This window comes from Chlorocebus sabaeus, chromosome 14, assembly GCF_047675955.1.
Source record: "Chlorocebus sabaeus isolate Y175 chromosome 14, mChlSab1.0.hap1, whole genome shotgun sequence".
Taxonomy (NCBI): Eukaryota; Metazoa; Chordata; class Mammalia; order Primates; family Cercopithecidae; genus Chlorocebus; species Chlorocebus sabaeus.
The window spans coordinates 98,055,512-98,079,529 of NC_132917.1; the positions used below are offsets into that span (position 1 = coordinate 98,055,512).

General features: G+C 52.7%; 2 protein-coding genes across 33 annotated transcripts in view; one reads left to right on the top strand and one right to left on the bottom strand.

Moving 5' to 3' along the window:
- FER1L5 (fer-1 like family member 5) overlaps nt 1-12,059 on the top strand; it is a 65,107-nt gene extending 53,048 nt beyond the window's left edge. For 10 of the 25 annotated variants that reach the window (XM_073023204.1, XM_073023208.1, XM_073023209.1 and 7 more), the window contains 22 exons: nt 71-252; nt 476-637; nt 921-1,025; nt 2,045-2,197; nt 2,278-2,440; nt 2,588-2,613; nt 4,668-4,718; nt 4,822-4,923; nt 5,203-5,322; nt 5,833-5,994; nt 6,256-6,347; nt 6,759-6,929; nt 7,142-7,290; nt 7,523-7,662; nt 9,134-9,222; nt 9,484-9,579; nt 9,777-9,918; nt 10,164-10,263; nt 10,339-10,532; nt 10,709-10,818; nt 11,388-11,535; nt 11,641-11,865. In XM_073023204.1, coding sequence (XP_072879305.1) covers nt 71-252; nt 476-637; nt 921-1,025; nt 2,045-2,197; nt 2,278-2,440; nt 2,588-2,613; nt 4,668-4,718; nt 4,822-4,923; nt 5,203-5,322; nt 5,833-5,994; nt 6,256-6,347; nt 6,759-6,929; nt 7,142-7,290; nt 7,523-7,662; nt 9,134-9,222; nt 9,484-9,579; nt 9,777-9,918; nt 10,164-10,263; nt 10,339-10,532; nt 10,709-10,818; nt 11,388-11,535; nt 11,641-11,865 — 2,882 coding nt within the window. The other 15 variants (XM_073023202.1, XM_008008005.3, XM_073023205.1 and 12 more) reach the window with 15 other exon arrangements.
- A 1,056-nt stretch (nt 12,060-13,115) lies between these two features.
- LMAN2L (lectin, mannose binding 2 like) overlaps nt 13,116-24,018 on the bottom strand; it is a 32,562-nt gene continuing 21,659 nt past the window's right edge. For 5 of the 8 annotated variants that reach the window (XM_008008031.3, XM_038004167.2, XM_038004163.2 and 2 more), the window contains 4 exons: nt 20,303-20,464; nt 20,097-20,211; nt 14,915-15,034; nt 13,116-14,580 (listed from right to left, as the gene is read on the bottom strand). In XM_008008031.3, the coding sequence (XP_008006222.2) occupies nt 14,438-14,580; nt 14,915-15,034; nt 20,097-20,211; nt 20,303-20,464 (540 nt within the window). In that variant the 3' untranslated portion in view covers nt 13,116-14,437. Of the gene's footprint in view, nt 14,581-14,914; nt 15,035-20,096; nt 20,212-20,302; nt 20,465-21,542; nt 21,576-24,018 lie in introns of all 8 variants that reach the window. The other 3 variants (XM_008008030.3, XM_008008032.3, XM_038004161.2) reach the window with 1 other exon arrangement.

The following is a 24,018-nucleotide window of genomic DNA, read 5'->3' on the forward strand; positions in this document are numbered from 1 at the left end:
CAGCAGCAGAAGAGAGGAAAGCCCCTCTTCCCAGCTCAAGACACTGCTCCCTCGTCCTCCACCCCTCCAGGGCCCTTCATTCGGGTGGTCTTCCTGAACCACAGCCAGTGCACCCAAACCCTGAGGAGCTCTGCAGGCCCCACGTGGGCCCAGACACTCATCTTCCAGCACCTCCTTCTGTACGAGAACCCGCAGGACACCAAAGAGAGCCCGCCGCTCGTGGTGCTAGAGCTGTGGCAGCGTGACTCCTGGGTAAGGTGGGCTGGGCAGAGCAGGAGGAAGAGGACCTACCTTGCAGAGTGGCTGAGGGGATTTATTTTAGAGGAAAATGTATGGAAATTTCTCCCATGCGGCCTGACGTGCAGAGAGCACCGTGGAAATTCGTCTGCCAGCTGTCGCCCTTGCCTTGAGAAGCCCAGGCAGAGCTGGGCCCTGCCAGCGTGGTCTCCATGTTTTGTGAACTTCCCCCCTCCAGGGCAAGGAGAGCTTGTGGGGACGGAGCATGTGGCCCCCAGTGGTCTGGCTGGATCTCCAGGACCGGATCCTGCCCCCCATGAGGTGGCACCCCCTTGTGAAGGAGCTGGGGAAGGAAGAGGGCGAGATCTTGGCATCCTGTGAGCTGATCCTTCAGACTGAGGTATTGAGAGGGCCTGGCTGGGAAGTGTGGCGCTCATTGCCGGTCCCCGTCCCATCCCCAGCCAGCGGGGGCCAACTCCACCCTGTCAGGAAACGCCTGGGGCCCAGGATCCAGAGCTGTGGGCTTGGTGACGCTGGCCTGCCCAGCCTCTCCCCCAAGTCCCGCTGCCAGCCCCTACCCATGGGGCTCTGGGCCCGGTGAGGCCTCTGAGGGACTTGCTTGAGGTGGGGGTGAGGGCAGTAGGACCAGCCCAGAGGGCCTCATGCTCCCTGCCCTCCCCCAGAAGCTTGGCGAGAAGCAGCTGCCTATCTTAAGCGTTCCCTGGAAGAATGGGGCATACACACTCCCCAAGAGCATCCAGCCCACGATAAAGAGGATGGCCATTGAGGTGCTGGCGACGCGGGATGGGGATGGTGGGCAGGGCAGGCGGGGGTGGTCTGCAGTGCGCTGCAGCTTTCTGACTACCGGATCCAAAGCTCGCACCCTGAGAAAGACTAGCTGGGAGGTGGAGGGAGACAGGAGAGAAATGAAGAGGTTCTGGTGCAACACTGGAAATCATTTTACCGCAAACCTCTGCAGTGGGGAGTGGGCACAGGGCTGTAGCGTGCGTGATCACATTTCGGACTCACGCTGCCCCTGCGCAGTAGCAACTACTTTGCAGAGAAGGAAATAGAGGCTCCAAGAGACAACACATTCCATGCACAGTGACGCAGGGACTACGTGACAGCAAATGCTGTCTGACTGCAAATGCCAGGATGCTGCTCGCCTCACCTCTGAGAGTAGCGTGGGGGTCCTCCTTCAGAACGCGTGTGCCCTGCCGCAAACGTGGCAAAGAGCACAAGATGGTCAGGCCTCTGGGACTGACGGCTTCCCCGAGATCAGGCAACTTGGCTGGTTCCCACTTTGGGCCCTGAGGAGGCCCTCATGAGTCAGGGTGCAGCTATTTCCTGGCAGGGTGCCAGGTCACCAAATGGCCACGGGGTCCTCAGTGAGCTAGACGGCATAGGGGCCCTGAGAAATTCAGGCACTTCCTGCTTCTTCGGGCCTCAGAGGCAGTCGGCCTCAGGAACTTACACCTGAGAACTGATGAGGCCAGACAAGGCAGCGGTGAGGAGGGGCAATGCCTGCGGGCTATGGAGGTCAGTGGAGGATGCAGCCAGTGGCCGAAGGGCACCTCCGTCATAGGTCGGGGGACAGTGTCCCAGCCCCAGGACACGCACTGATCCCTCACAGGACGGGGAAGCCTGTCCTTGTGCGCCTTCGGACACTGGCTCCTCTGCAGCCCTATTCCCTGGCCCTGCGGCTCCTGCTGCCCCGCGATTGCCCCTCAGCCCCCTTCTCTGGCCAGGACCCCATTACAGAGGCGCTGCCTGCCCCTTGTCCTGCCCTCCTTCTTGGTTCTGGTAGATCCTGGCCTGGGGCCTTCGGAACATGAAGAAGGCGAGCTCCCCCCAGCTCCTGGTGGAATTCGGGGACGAGTCCCTGAGGACAGAACCCATCAGAGACTTTCAGACCAACCCCAACTTCCCCGAGTCCGAGTCTGTCCTAGTCCTCCTAGTGGTAAGAGGCCCTAGGGCAGGGGCTGGGCAGCTCTCTTCTTCTGTGGGTCTCACACTCCCCACATTTCCTCGGGGCTGCAGCTCATGCCCACAGAGGAGGCCTATGCGCTGCCCCTTGTGGTGAAGGTGGTGGACAACTGGGCCTTCGGCCAGCAGACCGTGACGGGCCAGGCCAACATCGACTTCCTCCAGCCCTACTTCTGTGACCCCTGGGCTCAGGACTACGTGCACCCAAAGCTTCCAAGTACGGCCCTTCCTCCGTGCCCTTCCCCAGGCCTCACAAGCGAGCCCGCACTGGGAGTGGGGTAGGCCCTGCTTCCCCGACGGGTTGGCGCTTCCTCCTCAGCCCTCTCCCCATCCTGAGACTCGTCCCTGTGCTCTCTCCGCACAGGGCTGTCTGGGAAGAAGCACCAGGACGTAAGTAAGGGCTGCAGGCCCACCTTCTCCCACACTGCTGACGGGGCGTAACCCTTGGGCCTAAGGAAGGGTGTTCATTAAACAGAGTCCAGATACCCGTGCCCAGCTGTGAGGCCCACCTCGCACTGTAGGGTCCTCAGCCTGGAGGGTCTCTGTAGGTCTCTCAGCCTGACTGCACATTAGAATCACCTAAGAGTTTTTTTTTTTTTAACTTTTGAATCCTTTTTTGTTGTTGCTGTTGTTGTTGTTGTTGAGAGAGTTTTGCTCTTGTTGCCCAGGCCGGAGTGCAGTGGTGCCATCTCAGCTCACTGCAACCTCTGCCTCCCGGGTTCAAGCAGTTCTCCTGCCTCAGCCTCCTGAGCAGCTGGGATTACAGGCACACGCCACCATGCCTGGCTAATTTTTTGTATTTTTAGTAGATACAGGGTTTCATTATGTTGGCCAGGCTGGTCTTGAACTCCTGACCTCAGGTGATCCATCTGCCCTGGCCTCCCAAAGTACAGCAATTACAGGCATGAGCCACCACGCTTGGCCTTAAATCTTTAAAAAATTTTTTTTGGCTGGGTGCAGTGGCTCACACCTGTAATCCCAGCACTTTGGGAGGCTGAGGCAGGCGGATTACTTAAGGTCACCGAGTTCAAGACTGGCCTGGCAACACGGTGAAACCCCATCTCTACTAAAAAATACAAAAAAAAAAAAATGAGCCGGGCATGCTGGTGCGTACCTGTAATTCCAGCTACTCGGGAGGCTGAGGCACAAGAATCGCTTGAACCCTGGAGGTGGAGGTTGCAGTGAACCAAGATCCCACCGCTGCACTCCAGCCTGGGCCACAGAGTGAGACTCCATCTCCCACTTAAAAAAAAGAAATGGGTCGGGCGCGGTGGCTCACGCCTGTAATCCCAGCACTTTGGGAGGCCAAGGTGGATGGATCACGAGGTCAGGAGATCCAGACCATCCTGGCTAACATGGTGAAACCCCATCTCTATTAAAAATACAAAAAATTGGCCGGGCGCGGTGGCTCAAGCCTGTAATCCCAGCACTTTGGGAGGCCGAGACGGGCGGATCGCGAGATCAGGAGATCGAGACCATCCTGGCTAACACGGTGAAACCCCGTCTCTACTAAAAAATACAAAAACTAGCCGGGCGAGGTGGCGGGCGCCTGTAGTCCCAGCTACTCGGGAGGCTGAGGCAGGAGAATGGCGTAAACCCGGGAGGCGGAGCTTGCAGTGAGCTGAGATCCGGCCACTGCACTCCAGCCTGGGGGACGGAGCAAGACTCCATCTCAAAAAAAAAAAAAAATACAAAAAATTAGCCAGGCATGATGGCGGGCACCTGTAGTCCCAGCTACTCGGGAAGCTGAGGCAGGAGAATGGCGTGAACCCAGGAGGCGGAGCTTGCAATGAGCTGAGATCTGGTCACTGCACTCCAGCCCGGGCTACACAGCGAGACTCCGTCTCAAAAAAAAAAAAACCATTACAGAGACAGGTATCTTGCTATGTTGCCCAGGCTGGTCTTGAACTCCTTAGCTCAAGCGATCCTCCCACCTTGGCCTCCCAAAGTGCTGGTGTTACACAGCCTTACCTGAGAGTTTTAAAACTCCGGAGGCCTAGGCCGCTGATCTATCAGAATCGCTGAGGTAGGACCCAGGCATCAAAATTTTTTCCAACCCCTTCCACACAGGTGATTCCAATGTGCTTTCAGGGTTCCCCACTATTGCTCTAAAGTGGTACTTGTCAAACTTGAACGTGCAGGAATCCTCCAGACATTGTCACCAAAAGCAGACTCTCAGTAGGTCAGGGTGGGGCTTGAGGTTCTGCATTTCTGAGCGCCTTCCAGAATCTAGTCTGCAGCTGTGGGCAATGAGGACAAAGAACTACGTGTCCCCTTCTTGCTCCCTAGATCCCATTTCTAAAGACCCCTGAATTAAAAGGTCTATGTGAAAGGCAAGGGCAAGGGTGCCAGGGAAACCCTGGCCTCGACCCCCTCTCTCCTCCCTGAAGTCAGAGCCCGTGAGCGAGCGATAGCTTTCCCTTGCTCACCCTCTCCTTTTTCAGTTCCTAGGCTACCTCTCCAGAAAGTTCTGGTTCAAGTCCAGTAAAGCAGAGGTGATCAAGGCTCAGCCCCAGGGAACGAGGAGCAGCCCCGTTCAGTGCAGGGAGGTCGGGGGCTGCCCCCGCCCAAGGCCAGAACGATCCTCTTCTCCACCAGGATGAGTATGAGCATGAGGTGGACTGGTGGAGCAAGCTGTTCTGGGCCACAGATGAGCACAAGTCCCTGAAGTACAAGTACAAAGACTACCACACCCTCAAGGTTTGAAGGAGGGAAGAAAGGGGGATGGAATCAAATCGCCCACTGCAGGAGGGCAGCAGAGCTATAGCCTCGATTCCTCTGGGAAGCCTCCAGTCGGGGGGGTTCCCGCACTGTCTCCCAGAGACAGCTCCAGCTGCCACCCTGTCTGAAGCACACAGTGCTGGCCCCAGGGCCACTGCCTGCCAGATGCTTTGGAGCGAGGCCTGGGAGCTGGTGGTCCCTCCATCTCCTGATCTCGGGAACAGTCCCTGCCAGCCAGGGTTCCACACACCCCTGCAGGTGTATGACTGTGAGCTGGAGGCCGTGCCAGCCTTCCAGGGCCTGCAGGACTTCTGCCAGACCTTCAAGCTCTACCAGGAGCAGCCCAAGTTGGACAGCCCCGTGGTAGGGGAGTTCAAGGTGTGTGTCCACCCCAGCTTAGCTGGCCCCGTCTCCTTGTGCCCCTTGTGTCCCTGGAAGACAAATAAAAGCCCCGGCTCTATATGCTTATCGTGAAGATGGAGCAGGGCTTGAGAAAGTTCTGGGAGTGGAGGAGATTCGCCCCCACAGGGACTCAGAGAGCGCTCCCCTTCCCCTCCCCACTCTGGCCTATGCTGGCCTCCCAAGGCCGCAAAGCTACAGGGAACAAGCCCGAACCTGAAGGGATAGATGGGGTGGAGTGAGTCCACAGCAGCACAGACAGGGAACTCACCTGCTGACTGCGGGTCCTTTGCCGACACCCTGATTCAACATAGTGGGCCCTGCTGAACACCGTGCTGTACCTGCCTCCACTGTCCTCATGGCCTTCTGTTCCTGCTACCCTCAGCCCAAGCCTCTCTCTCCTGAACACGGGCTGGGGCGCCTCCCGGAGGGCTTTACAGCGCTGGCCAGCACTGCCAGGCAGGGACCCCAACACCCCTCCCCCGCCAGGGCCTCTTCCGTGTCTACCCCTTTCCTGAGAATCCAGACGCCCCGAAGCCCCCACTCCAGTTCTTGGCTTGGCCAGAGAGAGAGGACTTCCCCCAGCCATGCCTGGTGCGGGTGTACGTGGTACGAGCCATCAACCTGCAGCCCCAGGACTACAATGGCCTGGTAAAGAACAGTACCTGCCCCGCACAGGTGCCCCACACGCTCCCCTCACCCCGTCTCTGGGAGCCCCTTCAACTACCGACACACACAACGCCAGCGCCCCACGGGCTCCACGAGCCCCTCCAACTACCGACACATACAACGCCAGCGCCCCACAGGCGCCATGTGGTGCAAGGGGCTTGTTTCCACCCCCTCCCACCCTTCCTGACACACCTGGACACCCTCCCCAGTTCCGATCCCTCCCCCACTTGTATCTGACCCCAGTGTGACCCTTATGTGATCCTGAAACTGGGCAAGACAGAGCTTGGCAGCCGGGACATGTACCAGCCCAACACTCTGGATCCCATCTTCGGCACGTGAGCTGCCCCAACCCCCAAGACCCCTTCTCCACTCTCACCCCCTCCACACCGGAAGTCGGCCGGAGAAGGCACAGAACGCTGGCACTCCTGGCCAGCCTCCACGTTCCTACCACAGCGTCTTACATGCCCTGGTGCTCAACAGATAGAAGACAAATGCATGGGTGGGCCGGTTCTACCGTTCCACACTCTGGCTGGGAGGGGAGCTGAGTTCCCCACACCAGGCCTATCCAAAGTCATTTTCAACCATAACCAGGGGATGGCGATTGGCAGAAGGCAGCCTACCCCATGCTCTGCTCTCCACAATCTCCATGAACAAACAAGGGGCCTGCGGGGCCAAGATCCCGGTGAGGGAGGGGGGCACAGAGACACTGCCCACATCCTCTGCAGTCTTCAACACCTCGCCCCTAGGATGTTTGAACTCACCTGCAACATCCCCCTGGAGAAGGACCTAGAGATCCAGCTCTATGACTTCGACCTATTTTCACCTGATGATAAGATAGGAACCACAGTCATCGACCTTGAAAACCGACTCCTGTCTGGCTTTGGAGCTCACTGTGGGCTCTCCAAATCCTACTGCCAGTGAGAGTGGGCCTGTCCAGGGGAAGGGAGTCAGGTGGGGTGGAAGAGTGAGCCACAGCTCCCTTGGGAGAAGCCTGCATCCTGGGCAGGAAACAGGGCCCAGACCTGCCCAGTCTCCACCCAAGCTTCCACCATGGCCAACCTGCAGCTCACAACTTCAGGTGTTCTTCAGGACCCGGACCTCCAGGCCTCTTCCTCTCACATCCCCACAGGTCAGGACCCTTTAGATGGCGGGATCAGATGCCCCCAAGCTACCTCCTAGAACGCTATGCCAAGCGCAAAGGGCTGCCTCCGCCTCTGTTCAGTCCTGAGGAAGATGCTGTTTTCTATAACGGGAAAAAATTCAAGCTGCAAAGCTTTGGTGAGCAGCGCAGAACACTAGCAGAAAGCACAGACACAGGCCTCTGGAAGCTGTGAGGCTCCAGAATGGAAGAGCTACAGACTCGGGGGAGAAAGGGGAGGACAAGGAAAGAGCTCCCTCGAGCCAGAGGCCAGCCCACCCCTCCCCTCACTCCTACCCAGGCTGCGGTGGGGAGGGTGATAGGAAGGCTAATGACCTCACAACCCCCTCCTTCCATCCCTCTCCAATCCAGAACCCAAAACCCCTACTGTTCATGGTTTGGGGCCCAAGAAGGAACGCCTTGCACTCCACCTCCTGCACACCCAGGGGCTGGTGCCTGAGCACGTGGAGACCCGCACACTGTACAGTGACAGCCAGCCAGGCATCGACCAGGTATGAGACTGGAGGGGCCACTCCTGGCTCCTATGGGAGGAGCTAGATCAGGAGACAGAGATACCCGTCCACCCAGGACGTAGCCCACGAGAGGGGAAGGGCAGGCCAAACATTCGGTAATGTACATGCACGGAAGACAAGCATGCTGTGCACGTTAATAAGCAAGAAGTTCTGGTGATGTCACTTAGAATGGAGAATTTCAGAGCTGGAAAGGTCATCTACAAGAAACAGAGGCCATGCACCAGCTGTGGGAGGCACTAGGGAGCCAGTCAACGTCTCCGTTGCCTTAAGTCTCTCTCGAGGGGTGGGAAGGTGGTGCTCAGGTCAGACAGTGCAGACGTGACAACGCTGGTTCTGGCTGTTAATTGCAGGCTGTGTCTTCTCCACAGCAAAGAACCCCAAACAGAGAAATACAAATCCCCAAAGGCACCTAATCATCATTCACTCTGCAGCCACCAGAATGGCTCATCTCATTCTCTAAACTTCTCAAGCTCTACCACATTCCAGACAGAAAGTCCTCTCTGAGCAAAATGTTTAAAAAACCATTCTCTGGCCAGGTGCGGTGGCTCAGGCCTGTAATCCCAGCCTGTAGGAGGCCGAGGCGCAGATCTCTTGAGGCCAGGAGTTTGAGACCAGCCTGGCCAACGTGTCAAAACCTCTTTACTAAAAATATAAAAATTAGTTGGGCATGGTGGCAGGTGCCTGTAATCCCAGCTACTCAGGAGGCTGAGGCATGAGAATTGCTTGAGCCTAAGAGGCAGAGGCTGCAGCGAGCTGAGATTGTGCCACTGCGCTACAGCCTGGGTGACAGAGAGAAACTGTCTCAAAAAACATATAAAATAAAAAACCATTCTCGTTAAACCTGTTTTCTCAAATGAGTCACTTCAAAATAATATAATTAGGTCAGGTAGTCTGAAAGGCAGAACGTATTTGTGTTTTCAATGTTGGCAGTTCTGTCCTTTTTCTTTCCTTTTCTCCCCTTTTTCATCCCTTACCTTCTTTCCTCTGTATGTGTGGCTAGCTTAATACCCTTAGGTTGTAGTTCATAACACAAAATGACCTGAAAGTCTGGACTGGTATCTAGTTTCCTCATACTTGAGGCTATCAAGCAACACCAAGCTGCTTGATAAATGAAGCCCCAACCCCGATCTGGAGCCCAGTCCAGACAGGCCATCTAGCATGACCTAGGGAGTGGCATTCCCTCTCCAGACCTGTTGTAAGTGGAATCCCAGCACCATGCCGTCAGCCCCAGAGTTACCGTGTTCCAATCTCACTGCGCTGCTCTCAGTCGAAAGAAAGGGGGAAGCTGGTGGGTGGTTGCCTGCGGCCTCACAGGTATCTCTGTGCCCTACCCCTTGGTGTTGGGAACACAACCTCAACAGACCTCAGAAGCTGGGACAGGGAACCCCAGGCCAGCCTGCTGAGAACAGAGGCTAGCAACCCCCAACCAGCCAATGTATCCTGGCCCTAGGGAAAGGTGCAAATGTGGGTGGACATCTTCCCCAAGAAGCTGGGGCCTCCTGGCCCCCCAGTCGACATCAACCCCAGAAAGCCTAAACGGTGAGTGACAGCCCACTTCCCAACTGCTGCATTTCACAGTTCAGCCTCCCCCAGTGCAGGGCACCACTCTCCTCAGGCACTGAGCTGCAGTCATTTGTTTCTCTGCCGGGAAGGGAGGAAGCTCTCCTGGGAGCTTTCTTGCCCTGAATTCCCCACACTGAGCAAGAGCACACAGGGCGGCCTCGCAGGCCTCTCCGCCCTCACCGAGGCTGTGGCTGGGGAGCTCCTCCTTGGCAAAGCCTCAGAGCGCAGTGGCCACAGGTATGAGCTGCGCTGCGTCATCTGGAAAACCGCCAATGTGGACCTGGTGGATGACAATTTAAGTAGAGAGAAGACGAGCGACATCTACATCAAAGGGTAAGGAAGAGGAGTCAGGCTCCGGCGAGCCCCTCAGTTCCCCAGTTCTGTCATCCTGCTGACACGGCCCAGTCCTGAGTGGGACACCTCTCCACTTCCGGCCGGGCCTGGTGTCGGCTGGGCAGCCCTTCCCATGGGCTGCAGCGGGGGATGGGGACAGTGCACCTGAGCCGCAGGTGACAGGACTCCGGCGCCAGGTGGCTGTATGGGCTGGAGAAGGACATGCAGAAGACAGACATCCACTACCACTCGCTGACTGGGGAGGCGAACTTCAACTGGCGGTTCATCTTTACCATGGACTACCTGGCGGCGGAGCGCGTGTGTGTCCAGAGCCAGAAGGTAACAGGCTGGGGCCTGGGGGCATGGGGGGGCGAAAGGCCACACACGAACAGACTCAGGCTCCTGGAGCTCCTCCCCTCACCCCTCCAGAGGCTCACAATCTGTCCCAGAACATCAGAAACATGTCCTCAGGTGGAAACCCTCTCCCTTGAGAGTCTGTCACTGCTGGGTGGAGGGCCACTGAGGGGTGCAAGGGAAACGTCCAGGAGACAGGCCGGTAACACGCTCTTCCGCCATTGCCCCAGGATTACATATGGAGCCTGGATGCCACGTCCATGAAGTTCCCAGCCCGACTTATCATCCAGGTCTGGGACAACGACATCTTCTCCCCCGACGACTTCCTAGGTGAGGTCCTGACACAGGGCTTGTGACCACAGGACAGAGAGCTCCTTCTTGCTGATGTCATTTTTCTGGGCTCAGGGGTCCTGGAGTTGGATTTGTCTGACATGCCCCTCCCGGCTCGGCACGCCCAGCAGTGCTCCATCAGGATGATGGACGCTGACCCCAAGTGGCCCTATTTCCTCCAATACAAGCACTTCTCCCTCTTTAAGAAGAAGACTGTGACTGGCTGGTGGCCTTGCCAGGTCCTCGATGGTGGCAAATGGCGCTTGTCGGTAGGAGCTGGGGAAAGTGTCTACTGGTTAGGACTGCTGTGCTGCATGTCCTGGCTCTAACAGACATCTAGGGACCTAGCTAAATCCCTTTTCCTTTCTTGGTCCCGGGAAGAGGCCCAAAAACTACCCGGCTCTGCTGTCTGAACTCAGCCTCCCCCTCACCATGGTGTTCCTAGGGCAAGGTGAAGATGAGCCTGGAGATTCTGTCAGAGAAGGAAGCCTTAATCAAGCCAGCCGGGCGAGGCCAGTCAGAGCCCAACCAGTACCCTACACTTCACCCTCCCCTGTAAGGGTCCTTGGGGCAAACGCACCAGATCCGTCTTGCTCCTCCGTGTGTGTGGGGTGGTGACCAGTGGGCCTACCGTGGAGAGGTGGTAACTACCTCCCACCCCCCAGCTCTGTGCTCAGACATTCAGCAAAGAACAGACTTGGGGTGAGAGTTGGGGTAAGCAGAAGTTGGGTGTTTTTTTTTTTTTTTGAGATAATTGTCTCACTCTGTCACCCAGGCTGGAGTGTGGTGGCACAGTCTCAGCTCGCCGCAATCTCTGCCTCCTGGGTTCAAGTGATTCTCCTGCCTCAGCCTCCCGAGTAGCTGGGATTACAGGCACCCGCCACCATGCCCAGCTAATTTTTGTATTTTTAGTAGACGGGGTTTCACCATGTTAGCCAGGCTGGTCTCAAACTCCTGACCTCAGGTGATCCACTCACCTTGGCCTCCCAAACTGTTGGGATTACAGGCGTGAGCCACTGCGCCTAGCCCAGAAGTTGCTTTTTTAAAAAGAAAGCTCTTTGCATCAGATTGCTTGACCTGAAGGTTCTCTGCCATTCTCTGCCATTTCCCTGGCTCCTGGACAGACGCCCCTACACCTCTTTCATGTGGTTGCGGTCACCAGTTCAACACTTCTGCTCTGTTTTCTGGAAACGCTATCGCTTCAAACTCATAGCCTTTATGGTCATATCGATTCTAGCACTTTTGCTGTTCAACTTTATCTATTCAGCTCCGGTGAGTGGCAGCCCTGCAGGCAAGGACAGAGGTGGTCTCAGGATGACTCGGGGGAGAGCGTCTTCAGCTCGCCACCCCAGGCTAACTGTTGTCTGTTCTCTCTAGCACTATTTGGCCATGAGCTGGATCAAACCTCAACTTCAGCTATATCCTCCCATTAAAATATTCAATATCATCACTTCACTAAACACCAGCAATGCCAGCTCTTCCATCCTTCCCACCCGGGATCCAAACCTAAAGCCTACAATAGACCATGAGTGGAAACTCCACCCAGGACCTACCAATCACCTGAGTAACATTTTCCCAGAACTTCCAGCCCCAGAAGACTAATGAGCCCACGCTGCCTGGCTTTCCTCCTCTACCAACAGCCCTCCCCTTGGGCCGCCTACCAGTTCTTTGTTTCTGTCTTCTAGGATAGATGCAAGGTGCTAGGAATATTCTGGCTATTGTGTTCAGAAATCACTTCCAACAAGAAGAGCAGAGCTATAATTTTCCACTGAAATAAACAAGTTCTGTAACAGAGAGCCATCTTGTAATTTGGGGGTGCTGAAGACAACATGAAAGGCTGAACATGCCAGCCCTTCAGACAAGACTCACAGGGACAGGGAGTGACGTCATCTTTATGTCGCACCCTAGTCCACAGGGTCTCTCATACTAAGAGGCTTGGAATTGGGGCCTCTTAGTGTGGAGGGAAAGAGTGATTGTGAGAAGTGGCCCTTATGGGTAAGCAGCAAGCCGAGGCACCGGCTCGCACCCACAGCATGTACAGAACAGCCCTACCACGGACCAGGCAGCTCCCTCCTCTAGCACACAGCTAGGATGACACTGCCCAGGACAACATTCTGCCCATTCATGATGGGAAACATCTGTTTCTAGAACAAAAAGCAAGAGCCAAAGCAGGACATCCTATGCCAAGTCAGGTGGTTTTCCTGTACTATACATTTCTCTAAAGGCCCCCAAGGCAGGTGGGGACTGCATTTCATGTCTTTCCTGACCTCTTTAAGAAGCCTTAAGGTACTCATGAGCTGGAATCATACAAACCCCACAGGCGCCATCTTTCTCACTCTACCCCTCCCCTCTGATGAGACCCCTTCCACCTGCACTGCTGCCTTGGCCATATCAAGAGCCTACCTAGGTCCTCCCATGGGTCCATACAATCTCCCCTTCAACTCAAAAAAGACAAAACCACCATTTTCTTTTGCAGTTCTCCCTGTTCCAAGGCCAAGCTCTAGGTCACAGTTTGTCCTCTGGCACCCTGGAGCCATTCTGCTATTGTGGAGGGGAGTTGGTAGGAGGATGCCTCGTCTCTACCTCACCTGAATCCCACCTGCAGGAGAGCACTCCCGCCTGTGCTGCTTAACTAAGTGCATGGGAAGGAAAGAGCCTGAAGAGACAGAGACCTATGCCTAGCCAAGGTGACCCCCTTTCCTTCTGAGCTGAGCTGAGGGCTTTTCCAACCCAGGAGAAGGCAAAACAATGGTTGATGGGCTTGAAGCTCAGAAAAAAGGCCTGCTCAGAATAAAGGCCTGACCTTTCCCCAGACCCACTCCTAGAAGAAAGAACATAGTCAGAAGCTCATGTTTGGTTCCATCGGCGATTTTAAGAATTTCACTTAGGCTACAGAGGTTCATAGGAGGACTCAGAGTTCCAGGCCCTCCAAGGAGACTCTGGCCTGTAACTGATGTAATCCCAGGGCAGTAAGGTGAGCAGCATGTGGCCCCTTGTCAGATAAGGCAGTGGAATACGGGCTGACACGCAGAGGACAGCGCTCAGGCTGTGCTGCTCAGTGACAATGAGCTCTTCCAGGCACAGATGATGAGGGTCTCTTGCTCTCAGACTTAGAACATGGGAACAGCAAGTGTTTCTTGTCCATTAAGAAAAAAAAAAGCCAAATTTCTTCTCTGGGCAGTATCCAAGCCCAAGATATAAGAAGAAAGCTTCCTTACACTTTCAACACTCAAAGTGGGATTCCAAAAATCGTAACTACAAAACATGCAGCTAGGCAGGCTCTAGCAAGTCCAGAAATATCTCCACATGGTCAGACCACATGACAAATATTGCTTTTGGTATCAAACCTGGAGTTGGTCAGTTTCACAGTTAATCCACGGCATCTATAATGTCTTCCAGGCTTCTCTGGATTTTTACACCAACTTTTAGCCAAACTTGACTGAGGGCCTGAAGAGACTTGATGGGGAAGTCGACAGACCCAGGGCCCGTGCTAGAGAACAGGAGCTGGAACAGGGATCCAAAGCAGAAAGCCTTCTCCCTAGGGCCGCTAATGAAGCCCGGGAAATGCAGGTGCGTTCTGCAGCCCCAGGCCCCAACAGAGAGGCATCCAAATGCCTTCGCGGCTCAGGCAGCACAGAGAGAGGACAATGAATGCAGTGAAAGGAAGGTGAGGCAGGGAAGAAGTTTCCATCCTGGTTTCCAAAGAAAGCTCCTCAGGTAGGCAGAGGGTTGGGTGAAATGCAAAACCCAATGAATGGATGGTCAGAAAGTATGTAGTGTTACCAGTTTTTAACTCTTTGTGGATTCAAAAATGAAGTAGAAGGGCCCTCTGAGTCAAATAACAAGGCAGCCTGGGCTACGAAATTCCGTTCTGTGATTTTTGGCATCACAACCGCGCACATTCTCTTCACGCCTCTGCTCCCCCGTGGAAGGACTGCAGGGAAAGGCACATCACAGCAGCATTGCCTGGGGTGGGTGCTTCCCAGACCAGAGTTAGATGTCCCCATGCACAACCATGGGAATGCGGGGTCCCTGCATTCAAAACTCCAGTGACAGAATATAGTCCCTAACCAGCTGCTCGAGACGAGAAGGCCCTCCAGGCTGCACGCTCAGGCCAGTGTCTGCTCCCTCCATACCTCACGGGCGACAGTCACAGAAGTGGTGGCAGGAGGGCTCAGTAGAAGCGCTTTCGGCTCTGTTCCTGCCATTTGTTGTAGAGTATGATACCAATGACTATGGCAAATACAGAAAACACCAGGGAGAAAAAGACGATGAGGAAGAGGGCCAGGCCACTCAGGGGCGGCAGTGGAGCTGTCACTAAGGAAGCAAGAGAGAAGCAAGTCAGAAAACAGGGAGCCCACCCAGTAGGGAAGGATCAAACTACAGGCTGTCAGGCCCCCAATTTCTGACATCTGTTTCTGGGAAGCCTGAGCTTAGACCCCCTCTTTCCAACTGAGAAACAAAGCGGCCCTCCAGCTGCTCATCTGTAACTTGAAGGGGAAAAGCAGATGCACGTGCTCCTGCCCCTCAGAGGAATAACACAGAGCAGAGACCACCCTGTGAGCTACGGGTGCAAGTCCCCTCTGAAGCTGTGCAGCACTGCAAGCTCCTCCCCAGCTATGGGCCATTTCCTGGGGGCCCCTGTGCTCACTCTCAGGCAGCTTCATATTGTCCACGGAGGGCAAGAACACATCTCGATGCAGCTTTTCCTCTTCTGGGGTTCTCTCTACCGTCAGCTCAAACAGCTTCAGGGAAATGACATCATGATTATCTGAAGAAAAATGGAAGAAGGATGACTTGAGCCACTTGAAAAAGAGGTATGTTTCTTGAAGTCAGTATCTTAGTTCAAGCCTCTGATCCACAGCTAACCAGCAGTGACCTTAAAAAAATAATTGAAACCTCTCCATTTTGCAACTAAAAATAAGGATGGGGAACAAGGCATATTCTGTATTCTTCTGTATGTAAGTTTTTAATCAACAAGCATGCATTACCTGTAGAGAAGATCCCTGACTTAAAATGGTTCGACTTACAATTTGCCGACTTTATGATGGTGTGAAAGGAATCTGCGCTCCGCAGAAACCACACTTCAAATTTCGAGTTTTGATCTTTTCCCGGGCTAGCGATGTGTAGTACGACACTCTGTACTGAGGCTGGGCAGCAGCAGTGAACCACACAATCACAAGGGTAAACAACCGGCACTACATCGTGTACCGTATTCCATATGTTACATCAGACATTCAACACTTGGTTACAAAACAGGCTTTGTGTTAGATGATTTTGCCCAACTGTAGGCGAATGTAAATGTTCTAAGCACATTTAAGGTAGACTAGGCTAAGCTATGATGTGCAGTAGGGTAGGTATATTGAATGCATTTTCCACTTACAATATCTACAACCTACAATGAGTTTATTGGGACATACACCATTGTACGTCAAGAAGCATGTGTATAATGGAAACATTTAGAGATAAAACAATAATTAAATCCCAAATGTTACACCTTCCAGCACAGTAAGAAGAGACACAGTAGGACTGCAGCTTCCCCGCTGGTGAAGAGCACACACATGTGCACACACACGTACCACAGGAAAGGGTCTCATGGCCGCTGTTTAATGGGCCACGGGCAGGGCACAGCTATGGGCATGGGATACACTGCCCTTCTGGATGATGCCTGTTTCTCTGTGGCTTCTTGTAACTGTGACTCTTAATTTCCCTAATAATTACCGGAGAGAAGATCAAGCAATTAGGGACTAGATTTCTCTCTTTAAAGTATCATTATAAACTCCTACATTTAACCATATCTGATGTGTTGCAATGCACTAAAGTTAAGACTCTTACTGATGCTCAACTCACCTGTCTTTGTCCAGTAGGAGCCTATTGGCTCCTGAGTCTCTTTACATAAACCCAGAAGTTTTTTTTTTTCCCTATACTTTTTTTTTTTTTAATTTATTTTTTATCATACTTTAAGTTTTAGGGTACATGTGCACAACGTGTAGGTTTGTTATATATGTATACATGTGCCATGTTGGTGTGCTGTACCCATTAACTCGTCATTTACATTAGGTATATCTCCTAATGCTATCCCTCCCCGCTCCCCCCACCCCACGACAGGCCCTGGTGTGTGATGTTCCCCTTCCTGCGTAAACCCAGAAGTGTTTTTTATAACTTCCTTGCTTTTCTGGGAAGTTCCAACTTACAGATTTCCTACCTCAAACCTTGCATCAGCCATTTCTCAAGGAAGCTGCAGTTCCTTTCAGTGGGAATTGGTATTTAGAGCCCACAAATCTGAGTGCTAGGGTGCTCATTGCTACTGGGTTGGTTATTGACTGGGGCCTGGACTTCTGGTCATTTACGTTATTAGGAGAGCATCCACAACTGCTTGGACTGCTAGAATCTTTAGCAGATTCCTAGGTAGTGAAAAACTGGATTCATCTTCGTTGGAAAAACGTTAACTGTCAGAGTTTAAACTGTCTCAGTTTAAACCATGGGACAGGATAAAAGGCCAGGGCAATGCTCCTCACGCAATGCAGGGCATTAAAGCCTGGAACAGCGGGGAAACATCCTAACTTTCTCAGCAGTTTTCAACAACCCACTACACAACCAGTGAGAGGATGGCAACAAGAAAGACCTCAAAGGAAAGAAACAGCTTTTGCATTTAGGGATACTCTTGGGCAGAGAACACCGACTTACTAACGTGGGTGTTCTCACTAAAGACCTAGGGCAAAAAACTTAGAATAGACAAAAAGTTATTCTCTCCTGCCATTTCTGACAGTTGGAGACTTTCCATTAAAAAAGTACTTCAGGAGGTTAACCCAGAAACCTGTAAGCTCAAAGGAAAATGTGTAGTCATATAATGAGATTATATAGCAAAGATCTCCAGCCTGTGCCTCCTACGCCCTGCCAAGGCTAGATTCTTCCCACAGATCTGGCCTGCTCAGTACTTAGAACCTAACTGCCAACACCAATGTCCCTACGTGACAGAAAGCAGACCAGTGGTTGCCTGGAATCCGAGACGGCGGGGAGTCCTGCAAAGGGGGATAGATGGTAAGGCTTCCGGTGGATGATGCCTGGAATCCGAGACGGCGGGGAGTCCTGCAAAGGGGGATAGATGGTAAGGCTTCCGGTGGGTGATGCCTGGAATCCGAGACGGCGGGGAGTCCTGCAAAGGGGGATAGATGGTGAGGCTTCCGGTGGGTGATGCCTGGAATGCGAGACGGCGGGGAGTCCTGCAAAGGGGGATAGATGGTGAGGCTTCCGGTGGGTGATGCCTGGAATCCGAGACGGCGGGGAGTCCTGCAAAGGGGGATAGATGGTAAGGCTTCCGGTGGGTGATGCCTGGAATCCGAGACGGCGGGGAGTCCTGCAAAGGGGGATAGATGGTGAGGCTTCCGGTGGGTGATGCCTGGAATCCGAGACGGCGGGGAGTCCTGCAAAGGGGGATAGATGGTAAGGCTTCCGGTGGGTGATGCCTGGAATCCGAGACGGCGGGGAGTCCTGCAAAGGGGGATAGATGGTAAGGCTTCCGGTGGGTGATGCCTGGAATCCGAGACGGCGGGGAGTCCTGCAAAGGGGGATAGATGGTAAGGCTTCCGGTGGGTGATGCCTGGAATCCGAGACGGCGGGGAGTCCTGCAAAGGGGGATAGATGGTAAGGCTTCCGGTGGGTGATGCCTGGAATCCGAGACGGCGGGGAGTCCTGCAAAGGGGGATAGATGGTGAGGCTTCCGGTGGGTGATGCCTGGAATCCGAGACGGCGGGGAGCCCTGCAAAGGGGGATAGATGGTGAGGCTTCCGGTGGGTGATGGGAACATTCGTCTCTCATTTGTGATGGTGACTGCACAGGTGTAAACATTTGTCAAAGCTCTTCAAGCTGGGTTTTTCTGTTGCATGGAAAGCACACCTCAATAAAGTTGATTAAAAAAAAATCAGATGCCAGAGTTTTTTTTTTTTTGAGACAGAGTCTCACTCTGTGCCCCAGGCTGGAGTGCAGTGGCCGGATCTCAGCTCACTGCAAGCTCCGCCTCCCGGGTTCCCGCCATTCTCCTGCCTCAGCCTCCTGAGTAGCTGGGACTACAGGCGCCCGCCACCTCGCCCGGCTAATTTTTGTATTTTTAATAGAGACGGGGTTTCACTGTGGTCTCAATCTCCTGACCTTGTGATCCGCCCACCTCGGCCTTCCAAAGTGCTGGGATTACAGGCGTGAGCCACCGCGCCCGGCCCAGATGCCAGAGTTTTAAAGACCAGCAGATTGCATTTTAAAAATCCAGATTTCCAGGCTGGGCTCGGTGGCTTACACCTGTAATCCTAGCACTTTCGGAAGCCAAGGCGGGCAGATCACGAGGTCAAGATGGAGACCATCCTGGCCAACATGGTGAAACCCCGTTTCTACTAAAAATACAAAAATTAGCTGGGTGTGGTAGTGTGCGCCTGTAGTCCCAGCTACTTGGGAGGCTGAGGCAGGAGAATCGCTGGAATCCAGAAGGTGGAGGTTGCAGTGAGCCCAGATGGCAGCACTACACCCTAGCCTGGCGACAGAGCGAGACTCCGTATAAAAAAAAAAAAAAACACCTGGCGCGGTGGCTCAAGCCCATAATCCTAGCACTTTGGGAGGCCAAGACGGATGGATCACGAGGTCAGGAGATCGAGACCATCCTGGCTAACACGGTGAAACCCCGTCTCTACTAAAAAATATAAAAAACTAGCCGGGCGTGGTGGTGGCGCCTGTAGTTCCGGCTACTTGGGAGGCTGAGGCAGGAGAATGGCGTGAACCCGGGAGGCGGAGCTTGCAGTGAGCTGAGATCTGGCCACTGCACTCCAGCCTGGGCGACAGAGCGAGACTCTGTCTCAAAAAAAAAAAAAAAATCCAGATTTCCAGCTTCTCTTGAAAAACTGGAAGATTTGGCCTCACTGAGCTGACACTTCCTTTTAGCTACAATGGCTGGAGCTCACTAGCTGTCGGCTGTTTCAGATGGGTATCTGCCTTTCCATTTTGCCACAAGAAACTTCTATTCCAAACTAGCTTTATCCAGAACAAATTATATTAATCAAAAGAAACAGAAGTTCAGTTCCTTTTCTCTTCCCAAAAGATGTTATGACTGGGGCTAAAGCAAAGAGAGTAAGTGTATAAACGAGAAGCTAAGAATCAGGCATAAGCAGAAAAAGAAACAAAAGGAGATAGAAAAGTAAAAGAACCAGGTGCTGTTAATGTCATGTAAGTCAAGAATGCAAGAGTTTCAGAGTAATGGGTTAAATGAGCTGAGGAGGACAAAGGGTGAGAATGAGAACAGAGCATTGAATATGGCAAGGAAACAAAATGACCTTTCATGAGAATGGTGTTAGTGTAATAGCAAGGTAGAGCACAGGTCTGAGTCAGCATGTTAAGGAGGTACATAGCTAGGAAACAAAAGCATCTGTACACAAACATTCAAAAGTCTCAGCAAAAGCAGAGTCTGGGGTCAGAAGAGGGACGGCAGAGTCAAGGAAAAGCTTTGTTAAGGAAGGGGAACAGGGAACATTAGCGGGTGGAAGGAGAGGAGCCTGACAGCAGAAAACAGACAGCAAGGAACTCAGGATACAGGCTAGAAGAGCCAGCTTAATAAAGGGACAAACATTGCTTTCTATTAGCACCAACCATCTTCTAGTGACCACTGTACTAGGAAAGCCTGGCTTGGGTTTTTTAAGGAATGTGGATATAAGAATGCAGAAAGAGAAGCAGTCTTGAGGCATCTCCTTCCACAGCACTGCTCCTCTGGCTCTCCCCTGTGAGAGGCCTCAACGAGGCGTGGGTATTGAGAACAGGCCTCAGTCAGGGCAAACCAAGAGTGTGTGTGGCAGTACCTGAGAGATCCCCAGTGATGGAGGAGGTGCCGAAGTAGTAGCCACGGGGCAGGCGGACTCCAGGCACTTCAATGCAGTCCCTCCACTCATGTTTGCCATCAATATCCATCATTATCTAGAATAAAAGGAGAGATAAATCAGGGTCAAGCCATGGAAGCAAGAGCGACACAGCCCACACCACCATCTGGGCCAGGACAAGGACTCACCGTCAAATGCCTCTTGACATAGCGAATCACCAGGAAGGTGTCGTAATGAAGATTGCGGACAATGGCCGTGCAGCCTCCCAGCTCTGTAGGCCGCCCATCCCGCTCGTGATCATAGCTGAGGGAGCCGTTGTTCACCATGGCTGAGATGTAGGGGAATACCCGCTGGGAAGCAGAGGGGGTAAGCAGATGCTAAGGAAGAGCACGTAGGAACACCTGCACAAACAGCAACACGAACTCTGCACACACAAGTTGAGCCCCTTACAGCAGAACAGGCAACCACTCGACCTCATTGTCGGCAGCCCCTGAGCCCACATTCAGATGGTCTCTCAAGGGAAACAGCCCAGGAAGCGACTACACTTGGTTGTTGTCTTCAGTAATTCTCTTGGCTCCTGAACTGGGGTGGGCCTGAAATGGCCCCCCTAAAACGCTGGAGTCTGACTTGAATGTCCCAAGGTCACCAGTTGGCACTTATGTGCTGTCTAATACTAGGGGTTTCCTTTTCATGTATATGTACCTATCTCCCCAACTGCCACATAAGATTCTTGAAGAAAAAAATTCATTCATCACATGCCTTCATATGTCTAACTTCAGCCCCATCTCCTCCCAACCACGGTTCTGCACACAGCGGGTATTCTGAAAATACCTGTTTGAGCAGGGGAATCTTTCCATTCAGGATAGCTCTTTTCAATTCTAAAATTCTGCAAGCATACGAGGCTAAATGGATTCGAGCTCAGAAAGAACATGGAACAGGGTTGCTGGATGGGCTCAGCCAGCCACAATGACTGTCCTTAGTCAAAAGACTTTCCAGCCCACTTAAGCTTCCTCCACACATCACTTCTCCCAATCATAATAAGAGGGCAAGGTTCTCCCTTAACGGGGAGAAAACTGCAAATTTCCCCATAAACCACTCATTTTCCCATCTATTTCACAGGCCCTCTCTCCCCAGTAGAGTTGCAGGAGCAATTATTCCATAGAAATGGCAAACTGATCATTCCAGAACAAGCCCAATGCCAAGGCAGTGCAGACAGGCAGGGTGGTGAGGTGGTGAAGGGGTAACATGAGGCATGCCACTCCTTTGGTGAGTATTTGTCCCTTTGTCCCACATGGTCAACATGCAAGGTGGAGACGCAGTGAGACCACAGACGGGCTCCCGGGACAACCACATGGACTCGAACAGCAACAAACGTTGGATGGACGCACGGGAATGAGGGATGCTCATGATGAACCAAGAACTGAGTACCTGGACTCCTGGAGAATATCGCCTCTTCTGGGCCTGAGAGGGTCCAGCAGGTTACGATAAAAACAAGAGAGGGCACAGAAGACAGGAGACCAAGTCAGAAAGACACAGCCACAGAAGAGCTATGACCCAGCTGTGATGGATGAACAAACCAACTGAAATTCCCAAACAGAATTTGAGGGTCCCTGAAGGGCATCCGTGAAGTATCTGCGCCCTCAAGATGACAGGCAAAACCATATGCACAGGCGCTTGTACATTTTTCTGAGGAGAGGGTCTGTTACTATACCAGATTCTCAAAGGGGTCCCCCAGGAAGACCGCTCTAGCCCACAGAGGGTCCTGAGGCTTGTAGAAGGCACTTTATAGAACACATAGCAGTACGCTGTCCAGGCACGCCCCACTTATGTCTCTGGGAGTGTCTCAAGTTTGTCTGTACCCAGCCTACTGTATTTCTATAGCAAGGGGAAAGAAGAGACAAACAGGGCTAAATTCTTCCCAATTCAAGACATCCTTCACTATCCAGGATCTCAGGAAACAGCTCCTGCCCAGAAGACCAAAATCCTGCCACTTGAGAGACTATGAAACTCACTCTAATCCAAAGGGATCATTTGCCCTCTAACTGAGCCTTATGGGTCATATTCCCAAATAACTGTTGTCATTCTAACCTACAACACATAGGCAGGGAAGACGCTCCACGGCGGCGCTGCAGAATGAGATTTAGAAAATCATCGGGCGTGAGGGTATTAAACTCTGCTCCAGGAAACAGCTGCAGTTCTAAGCCATCAGCAACAAGAGCCACCTATACAAGCTCAGCTCAGCTCTGCCCTGTGGGACAGGCAGGCGAGGGTACAGACCTCAAACCCTTCCCTCCTTTAATACAATGAACACCTACTACAAGCCAGGTACTGTTCCAGATGCTGAGGGTCCAAAGAGAAACCAGACAGACAGGAATGGAATTAAGATCAGAGCGGAAGAGACAAACAAGCAAGCAAATAAAATGATTTCAGATAGTGATAAATGCTACGAGGAAAATAAAATAGGTAATACAAGGGACCGGCGAGGGAACCTCTCCCCGAGGAGGCAATATCTGAGCTGAGACTCAAGTAATTAGAGGGAGTCCACCAAAAGATCTGAGGCACAAGCAGCATGAGGGCGGCACACTCAAGGAACTGGAAACAGATGAGTCAGAATCACAGCTTGTGAGAAGAGGCTGCCGTGAGGCAAGGCAGCACCCACGGCCCTGCACTCCATGGGCCACAGCCAGGAGTCCGAGGCTGCAGCGCGGCTCCTCTGCTGTCCTCCTCTTACGCCACTGGCAGAATTCATACAGGACACAGAAAGGCATGACATCAATCAGTGGATGATTAAACTGGCATAAAGTTACTCTTCAACAACTACCATTTAGAACGAGGAAACGGTAAACACGTTATCAAGCAGTTTACAGCAACTAGCATCTCAGAGAACGCTCATAATTTCAGTGACAATTAAGGAAAAGGGATTAAAAATGCCCTGTGGAGCCCTGATGAGCCCAAGGCTTGCTTCACTCATCACCTCTAGTAACCCTGATTAGAAGTTTAAGTTGCAACTTTAAAGAGATAGCAGCCTCCTATGTTAGCTTGCTTAGAAAATAAACAAATAATAAAGCGACAGCAATCGCTAGCCTAAGGGTGCCTTACTCTTCCCAAGGCTGGTGTGGACCCAGTTCCAGGTGACAGCCAGAGGCATGCTGGGCCTTGGGATCACCTGAAGGAGCTTGTTAACTGGACATATACGTGGGTCCCTCAGTCAAACTGTCTCATTCAGTAGGGCTAGAGTGGGGTGCAGGATTTTTGTTGTTGTTGCTGTTTGTTTTTTTGAGATGGTGTCTCGCTCTGTCACCTAGGCTGCAGTGCAGTGGTGCGATCTTGGCTCACTGCAACCTCCACCTCCTGGGTTCAAGCGATTCTCCTGCCTCAGCCTTATGAGGTAGCTGGGATTACAGGCACTCACCACCATGCCCAGCTAATTTTTGTATTTTTAGTAGAGACGGGGTTTCACCATGTTGCTCAGGCTGCTCTTAGAACTCCTGATCTCGTGATCCACCCGCCTCAGCCTCCCAAAGTGCTGGGATTACAGGCATGAGCCACCGCACCCAGCCAGGATTAAGTATTTTTAAGAAGCACCACAGAAGGCTGTGATGTGCAACCAAACTGAAGAAATGCTACACCAGATAGGGAGCCCCACAGCTTTGCAACTAGAGAGAATCTGTCTGCTTCAGCAGCACACGAGTTGGCCTTCAACTTTTAACTTCACATTAGTGTAAGTCACTAAATGCCATCTTATTTTCTACTCCTAGTCAAGAGTTCTTGGAAGCATTTCTTGGATAACCACTAATTTCACACAGGAGCAATTTTGTTTTCCCCTAGAAAGCAGTCTGTAAGTTAGAACCAAAGACTGAAGAATCACACTGGTTCAGGCAAGGTGGCAGTTTTATTCCTAATT